A 9,105-nucleotide genomic window follows, 5' to 3' on the forward strand; every position below is an offset into this window, starting at 1 on the left:
ACACACACACACACACACACACACACACACACACACACACACACACTACAGGCTTAGCACTGATATGCTTTTTACTCTTACTTTTATAGTAAATGTTCAGCCACAATTTGTTTTTTCACTTCAAATAAGGGGTCATCAATCTGAAAAGGTTGAGAAACAGTGATCTAATCTGATCTGCATAAAAGCCACAGAATTTCACACATTCAAACCCATCAAGTACAAATTGGAGAGAGTCCAGCAGAGGGCAAGGAAGATGATCAGGGGGCTGGGGCACATGATTTAGGAGGAGAGGCTGAAGGAACTGGGCTTATTTAGTCTGCAGAAGAGAGGAATGAGGGGGGATTTGATAGCAGCCTTCAACTACCTGAAAGGGGGTTCCAAAGAGGATGGATCTAGACTGTTCTCAGTGGTACCAGATGACAGAACAAGGAGTAATGGTCTCAAGTTGCAGTGGGGGAGGTCTAGGTTGGATATTATGAAAAACTTTTTCACTAGGAGGGTGGTGAAGCACTGGAATGGGTTACCTAGGGAGGTGGTGGAATCTCCATCCTTAGAGTTCTTTAAGACCCGGCTTGACAAAGCCCTGGCTGGGATGATTTAGTTGGGATTGGTCCTGCTTTGAGCAGGGGGTTGTACTAGATGACCTCCTGAGGTCTCTTCCAACCCTGATACTCTCTGATTCTAAGTATGTTCAAATTCTTTGCTAGATCGGGGTCTGTCCAGAACCCACCTCTGAATGCTACTGTAAAACAAACGGTGATAGTTAATTATTAAGTTGAACAAAGTCGCAACAGGGGAAAAACAACCTCCTACACAGTTTTTTCCCTAAAGTTTTATTTTTTTTTTAATAGTAATGACATGAGAACAGAAACATTATTTTTCACTTCATTATACGAACCCCACCCCTCCCAAAAAAACAACCCCAAAAAACCCTCCACAGTTTTAAGTCTGTCCAGGCTTGATTTCTAAGTCCACTGAGCAATACAAATTGAAGTTGGGTTTTGTTTGTTTTCATTTTTTTGAAACCTACAAAAACACTCTTTAAATATTAGAAAAAAAATGATTTTTTTTATTTTTTTTTTTTTTAATTCACAAGAACGTCCATCTAAAGTATCACTGGTTTTTGTGGCAGTGCAAAAATGCACTCAGCGTCAATTCTCTTACAGTACAAACCACTTTTTCCTCCCCTGTAACTTTAAAAAAAAAAATTGTCAGTACTGTAAGAATTTTTCATTTTTATTTTTTTTTAAACAGAAAAAAATTTTTTTTTGTAACTTTTTTTTTTTTTTTTTTTTTTAAAAACCACATCCACTAAAATACAACAGCGCTGGGTACAATCAGCAAAATGAAATCGGTTTCCCCACTGGGGGAAAAAGAAAACAAAAAACAAACAAACAAAAAGGATCGAGTGCGGGAGGAGGGTCGGGAAACAGGGACAAGGACAGACAGACGGATACAAAACAGCAGGCAGGAGGTGTGGGGGAAGAGACATCATAGGCATGTTGCATCAGAACACACCCAGTGAGAGGGGTGGAGGGGCAGGAAGAGGGGGTGAAGAACCCTAAATTTTCATCAGCACTTGAGTCCCGTTGCTAGATCTACAAGGATTGTCTGTTACTCTTTGGGGAGGGCATCCTGTGAGCTGGCTGAATGACACACCCCAGCAAGAACCTCCCCAAGAACTCCCTCACCCTACTCAAGTCAATAGTATGACTTCCTCTTGGGACTTGGAAGCCCCAGGACAGTTTCAACTCAGATGGGGAAACCCGCTGCAATTTGTGGAGTCGCAACGGGCTAGAAATGGGGATCTTTTAATCCCAAGAACCCTCTGGCTCCAATTCAGAAAAGCACTCGCTTAAACCCCATTGAAATGAAACATGTGCTTTCCTGAATTGGGGCCAATGAGAAAATTCAAACAAGGAACCTGCGCGAAGGGGGGTTTGGAGAACTACTCAGTTCAAATACACCCTAGCATTGTAAAAAGGAAGCGTTAAATATATTGGGCCCGATCCTGCAGTCCATACCTGGGCACGAGTTTGCAAGGACTACAGGACTCTGGCCCAGAAAGCATACTCTGTGTCGAATTCCTAGCAGAAAGGCGGGGGAGGGTGTCTTCTGTTGGGCACAGACCCACCTAGGGTGGCCATGGGCCCCCTTCCTATGCTGTGACTCACTTGATTATACCCACGCTGGGCGTTTTGTCCCCATTTCCATATAAAGCCCCCCCAGTGGAGACCTGATTCGACACACACAACCCACGGCAGCTGCCCTCTCTTCAGAGGGCGTGGGGGGTGGTTAAGGGTGGTGTCCCCAGCACACCATCTCCACCCTGAACCGTTGTGGAATCCAAATCCTAGAGCGCAGGATATCCGAGTAGCCCCACGCACGCTGTACTGGGGGGCAAGAGTGGGACAGACAGGCCTAAAGTCAACCAAGAGGGGGCTCAGCCCACCCCCATGCTCATCTGGGAGAAGCAGGGGGGGGGGCTGCGATGGAAAGCGGGGGATGTCATGTGGATACAGCCCAAAGAGCAGCAACCCCAACCAGTCCCCCCCAAATCTGCTCCAACTCTCCCCCCCTGCGGCTAGACATCCAGGCCTCCCAAATCCAGGCATCCCTGCTCTGCCCATACCCCCCTGTGGCCCCCAAACCTGATACCCCTCCCAACACATGCTGCTAAAATCCATACCCGCTGCCTGCCACAACCCTCACTGCCACCCCGCTGGAAGCTTCACCCCTCTGAGGCTGCCCTAATTTTCTCTACAAAAACAAACTCATCACATTTGTGCCCCCTCCCCCACCCCAGACTGTGACAGAGGAGAAGGGACTCCATAATACTCTGATGGGATTTGGCTATGCCCGATACTAAACACAGGGGGGCTGCCTAAATCCTTGAAACATACAAACAGGAAAGGAAGTGACAGAGCCCAGAATTCCTGTTCCACGCGGCCCCGCTTTCTGCGCTCACCGGAGCTTTGGGAGCAGGCGGCGCGTCAGGGGAGATCGGGTCCTTGGAGGGGGGAAAAACGCGACAGTAACACGCCGACCTGGTGCTTAGATCTGTTACTGCTCAATACTGTCACTGTCGCCCCGCCCGGTGCTGGGGAGAGGAAGTGGTAGAGAGAGTTGTTGGGTGAGGAGGGGAGGGAAGAGGGTGGCAGGGCTTTTGGGGGGGGGGGGAAGTAATGGGGACCCAGTTTTGTTTTCCTCAAGTGTCTCTTAGTAAGTTGGGCTCCCCGGTCTACATCGGGGGGGGGGCGTGGGGGGGGGCACAGAATGCAGCGAGATGAGAGATGAAATTGCTGGTGCTGTGAATGCATAAAGGGGGAGGGGAGAAGGAGGGGGAGTCTAGTCCCAAAAACACTGTCTTTGCATTCACTGGCCGTAACAAAAACCTGGCAGGAACAAAATCCCAGAAACTGAGCCACCTCTTCCAATCAGTGGTGGATTTTGCAGAAAGGGGGAGCAGATGGCCTGGACGCCGGCTGCCCAAATCTATCCACCCCTCATGGCGAGGGGAAAGGGTAAAAAAAAAAAAAAAAAAAGACACCATTATTTAAACACTGGATTTTTCTTCCCCCGTCTCAGTCACTTTCTACTCCCACGCTCTCCGGGTGAAAGCGCCCCAGCCTAGCCCAGCCCAGCGGAAAGGGGCAAGGAACTGGGACCCACTGACGTGTGGGGGCGAGGTCACTCTCTGATCTGTAACAGCCAGTGACCCAGAGAATGGACACGGAAGGCGGCAGGGCCTTTGTGCTGACACACACACGCACGGGTTATGTACAGAACCACTTACACATCCGTTTAAAAACCTCCTACGGACGGGGATGAAATGCTAGTCACAGCTCTCCACCGGGAAAAGGAATATTGATACCAGTCTATATATTAATATATAGCCCGTTATATACGAATATAGATATATGCGTAGCGGAGAGTCCTCTCCTAGAAGGAGCAGCTGCCTGGGAGCTCAGATCTCAGCCGCTTGGGTCTACGGATAGGTTTTTTGGATCAAATTTCCCCAATGTTCCTTTAAAAAATAATAATAATAATCCGAGCAGTATCATCGGAGCTGGTAGCAAAACTGCAGTTGAACAAATTGGGCAGATGGGCCCTGAAGCTGTGAGATTGGCGGGCGTTGCCCCCATCTCTCTCCCAACCAATGTGGCAGCCCGGCTTTGGAACAGGATGGCACAGCTGGGTGCCTTTGGCAAGCACCATCCTGCCCCTATTCCAGACACATGCTTCTCTAGGCCAGGCTGATGCCCGCTGGGAAGTTTGTGCCGATCGCGCCCACCTCCCCCCCAAAAAAACAATCTGCACACCGACCTGACGTTGGCGCCGCTCATGTTTGCTGTGGGCAGCGGGGGGGGGGGGGGGGGGGGGGGTCGCGAAGCCAAGCCGTGCGGCTAGCCAGAGACAGAGATTCTGATTATAAAAAGATGGATCTTTCTCGCTTTATAAAAGAAAAAAAAATAATAATAATACAACACCACGACAACCACCGACGACACAGATGATCTCTCCTTGCAGCTGAACCCTGCTCCCGTGCCCGCCCCCTCCCAGTCGACAAATGCCCCGTTCCAGTACAATAATTGGTCACTTCATTGTAAAAAAAACAAATTCAAAGCTGGGATTCGCCTGCCACCGTCTTTGCCCAAATGCTGGTTGAATACGACGGATCAACCATGTTTCCTTTGGGTGAAGCAATGATCAGCTCCCAATGGTATGCTCCGTAACAGCCCCCTAACTCCCCCGCCCAGTGCCAGCCCTTCCCGCCCCTGAAACTGGGCAACATCTTTTTAAACTCCCCCCACCCCCACCCCGCCCCAAACACACACACACACACACACAAAAATTCTCCCCTGTCCCCAGAGGGAAATGCCGCGTGGTAAGTTCGTTCCAGTAGCTCTTAAGTGCAGCGTCAGACTGTACAAGACCGTCCCCTCCTCCGGCTGGAGAGGCAAAGGGGGAGATCGTCCCGACGGCTGAGTCCTGAGCCGCTCGGCTCGCGTGCCGCCGGAACAACGCTCTGCGCCTCTTGCCACATTTTTGTCGCTGTTTTGTTGTTGTTTTAAAAGGGATTGGGGGGGAGGGGGTTGTATAAAGTCCGGAGGGGGTAGCTGGAAGTTGAAGGGGAGGGTGGGGGCAGCTGCGGGGCTTTGAGGTGTAAAAATCCCCCTCCCTCTCAAAAAAACAAAAAATAAAGGATCGAATGCAAACTCTATGGGGAAAAACACAGAATATCCCCCCCTAAAACAAAGCCTTTTATCAGCTGCCCCCCCCCACCCCATTAGTGTGAAATTCTTTACGAGGGAGGGGGAAAAAAAATTAGCCACAGTGATTTTCCCATCCCCCTCCCTGCAACCATCAACCCAGATCTCCAGCCGGGATATTACTGGTCGGGGTGGGTGGGGAATTACTGAAAGTCCGGCAAGAAGGTGGCGCTGTGGGCGTTTCAGTTGGAGTCCGAGTCGGAGGAATCGCCCGAGGAAGAGGAGGAGCTGCTGCTGCCCTCGGAGTCATTGTCATCTTCCTCTTCGTCGTCATCCTCTTCGTCATCGTCCTCATTCTGGGGCGAAAGGCGAAGAAAGGGTTAAGAGTCTGGGGCTAGGGGTGGCTGGGGAATCGCAGGGTCTGTCTGCGCTGGGGAGACAGGCCCTGGGATGGTTCCGTCTGGCCGAACCCCACTGCACACAGGTTTCCCACGCCAGCGCCGCGCACAGATGGGACCTTTGTTGCATAAAGTCCCACCCAAAAGGCGGCAGTACGGGAACCCGTAGGTCCATCACGCCACGGCTTGCATGCCAGCCGCCTTGCCCCGCTCAGCCTGCGGGAGCTGGTGGCACCGCCGGAGGAGGGATGGCCGTTTCCAGCACTGATATGCTGTCCTGCCACGGGTCACCCGTTACAAGCTGGTTTTAAGCCGCAGATTGAAGCCAGATCCACACTAAAACCTGGCCCATGAAGTCTAAAGACTAAATAAGATTTCATGGCAAGCAGGCTGCCTGTTATTTGGAAGTGGGGACTGGAAAACCCACACTGCAAGATTCGGTTTTGCTGCCGCTGGTCACTAGATCTCTGAGCTCTCAAACGGCGGGAGGGAGCGTGGTTAAGAATTGGGGACAGGCAGCACGGACCCCTGGGGTCCAAACCCAGCCCTGGCACCATTGACCAGATTCTGACTTCACGGCTGCTGGTGTAAATCCAGAGTAACTCCATTGACTTACTCCATGGTTACACCAGTGGGACGGAGATCAGAATCAGGCCGGATATTTTCAGCAGAAGACACAGTTAAGACATTGTAAATGGTATCTAGGGAGAGAACACGGCATGGAACGTGCTGCGAGTCGGGGCGGTGCGAAGCAACGGCCATAGCCCTCACCCCCCTAGGCTTGCCCCAAACTCTGTGTCCTTGGGGTGTAGCTCCCCGCGCTGCGGACGCCAGCTGCGTTACACAATCAGGTCAAACCCAAGGCCAGATCCCCAGCCGTGTGAATGGGCGCAGCTCTTCTGACCTCAACGCACCGGCTGGGGAGCGGGCCCGCAGTGGTTGGGTCCCATGTTTATGGGGGACGCTTTCTCTTGAAGACTCGTGGATTACTGGGCCCAGGGCTCTGGTATCCTTGGGCGGACGGAGATAACACAGCCGGCCCTGGGGGCAGTAAACAGGATCAGAGGGGCAAACCGGGGTGGCGGGGGGAGAGGGGGGTCAGTGAGCAGCATGGCACAGACGCAGCATCCTGCAGCACGCCTCAGGCAGCCTCACCTCATCCCCATCCTCGCTCTCCTCCTCGCTGCTCGACTCCGACGAGTCCCCGCCTTCCTCAGACGAGTCCCCGTTGTCGTCGTCATCGTCGTCGTCATCCTCTTCCTCCTCGTCATCATCGTCGTCGTCCTCCTCCTCGGACTCCTGGGGGTCAGACGGACGTGGTGGGCGGATCTGGCCAGGCCTCGTGGCCCCCACCCCTCCCTGGAATCCCCACAATGAGTCCCGGGCCACAGAAAAGCAGGGCCTTCGGCTAATGGGTTAGGGCCCTCAGTGCAATAGACCCAGGAAACCCAGGGATTACCCAGTGCCTCATGGGATCTGTAGTTCGGGTGCCACGTGTTACCATTCTCCAATTGGGGCTCGGCTCCCCAGCTGGACTACATCTCCCATGATGCATGGGCTCCCTGCGCCAAGAGTACCATGGTGCATCATGGGAGATGTAGTCCTACAAGGGAGTAGGAGGCACCTGAACTGCAATTCCCAGACAGCACCATGGTGGCATTTCTAAAAACGTTTCCGTTTTTTGCTCTTGTTCTCCAAGCAACTCTTGCACCGACCCCTCCTCGCGGCCCGTCCCACTGGAGAGCTGCCCCTTCAGGTGGCAGGAACACACCAGGGAGTCGCCGGGGCCCAGGGAGGAGGACGAGGGCACTTACCGACTTGATCTGCATGGCGGGCTTCATTTTGGGGTTCGGCCCCCGCACCTTCCCCATGCTCTTGCGCTTCTGCGGAGGGAGGGAGGGGAAGAGGAAGAGTCAACGGGGAAACTCCGGAGGCTCCTCAGTCCCTCCCAGGAGGTCGGAGGTTAACCATCACCCCCACCCACAGAAAGGGCTTGGGTGGGGGAGAGCTTTTATAGATGCCTGGTTACTTCTCTTCCCAGCTCTGACACTGCCCTGCTGGCCGACCTCGGGCAAATTGCTTCCCCTTCTGTGAGCTCCGTTTCCTCTCCCTCCCTTGGTTCCCTGCGTCTATTTAGACTGGACGATCTGTGGGCCAGGAGTCTCTCTGACGAGGCATATGGACAGGGTTCAGGCCTCATGGTGCTACTGGAACATAACCAATTATGACTTTGTTCCCTCAAACTAAGGCTTTTTAAACCATCATCAAGGACAGCTCACACACACCCCTCTCCCCCCGTCGCAGGGGATACTCACATTTGAGGTGTGCTCTTTGTAGGCCGCTCGCTCCTGCGGCGACAGGCTCTGCCGAGACAGGAGACTAAAATAACCACCCGGAGGAAGGCGAGGGGGACGGAGCTACGTGACTGCGGGGGCGTTCCCAGCTCCAGGAAGGGGAGTTGTGCCGGAAAGGGGATGGGGGGGGGGGGGGGAAGCGAAGCCCCCTGGACCGTTGGGAGTGCAACAGCACCGCCCCTCTGTCCAGAGGGGGAATTTCCTTAGCCGCCTCTGCTTGGAAAGCACGACAGGGAGTTGGGGGAACAGAGTTACCGCTGGATCTGGAGCTGTGGCCACTCTGAAATCTCTCTCGGGCTGCCGTGCTGGGAGAGGGGAAGCGACCTTGACCCCAGGGACAGCATCTGTCACAGCCACAGACACGCGCCCTATGGCATGAATGTTGGGGGGAGGGGGGATGGTCTGGGTGCGCAATGTACGGAGAGAAGCTAAGTCAGGGACACTTGAAGCCTCATTTCCCAGTGGTGAGGGGTGAAGAAAGCCCCAAGGCACTTGGGAACAGAGAGGGGGAAGGGTTAGTGGGGGACAACAGGGATGGGGTACCTCAAAGGCCACGTACCCCGAAAGCATGAGGAGTGGACATCCCAGGGGCAGGGGTGGGGACAGGAAACCGTGCGTGGAGTCAGAGCAGTTCCGCCCCCCCCCCAGCCGCTCACCTTGAGCCAGATTTCCAGGTGCATCTTGTACTGCTTCTGCTGCTCCTCGGCCATCTTCTTGTAATAGTCCTTCTGGCCCTGGGAGATGCGCTGCCAGCGGCTGCCGATCTCCACCATCCGCTCCTTCAGCGGCAGGTGGTTGAGCTCGCCGTTCGACAGCAGCTCCTGGGAGAACTTCTGGTAACCGTTCCTGGGGAGGGGGAAGAGCAGGGTCAGAGCGCGGCCAGCCCCCCACCCAGCGAGGGCCCGTCCCAAGCACAGCCAGGCAGGAACAGGACCACACCCAGAGTCCTGACCCCCCATCCTTTTACTCTGATCACTAGACCCCACACTTGTCTCCCAGAGCCAGAAACAGAACCCGGGGATTCTGACCCCCCCGTCCCTCTCTTCCGACCACCAGACCCCGCTCCCCACCCCACACCTGAGCCAGAAACAGAACCCGGGGATCCTAACCACCTGTCCCTCTCCTCTGACCACCAGACCC

The 9,105-nt window shown here is 53.9% G+C and overlaps 1 protein-coding gene across 5 annotated transcripts in view; it reads right to left on the minus strand.

Moving 5' to 3' along the window:
* Nucleotides 1-4,828: 4,828 nt before the first annotated feature.
* The window catches only part of UBTF (upstream binding transcription factor), a 28,801-nt gene continuing 24,524 nt past the window's right edge, over nucleotides 4,829-9,105 (minus strand). For all 5 annotated transcript variants that reach the window (XM_026654840.2, XM_026654841.2, XM_026654842.2 and 2 more), the window contains 5 exons: nucleotides 8,622-8,811; nucleotides 7,927-7,974; nucleotides 7,426-7,494; nucleotides 6,767-6,910; nucleotides 4,829-5,569 (listed from right to left, as the gene is read on the minus strand). In XM_026654840.2, coding sequence (XP_026510625.1) covers nucleotides 5,456-5,569; nucleotides 6,767-6,910; nucleotides 7,426-7,494; nucleotides 7,927-7,974; nucleotides 8,622-8,811 — 565 coding nt within the window. In that variant the 3' untranslated portion in view covers nucleotides 4,829-5,455. The remainder of the gene's footprint in view (nucleotides 5,570-6,766; nucleotides 6,911-7,425; nucleotides 7,495-7,926; nucleotides 7,975-8,621; nucleotides 8,812-9,105) is intronic.

Source organism: Terrapene carolina, unplaced genomic scaffold (assembly GCF_002925995.2).
Source record: "Terrapene carolina triunguis isolate 2854851 unplaced genomic scaffold, T_m_triunguis-2.0 Scaffold193, whole genome shotgun sequence".
Lineage (NCBI taxonomy): Eukaryota > Metazoa > Chordata > Testudines > Emydidae > Terrapene > Terrapene triunguis.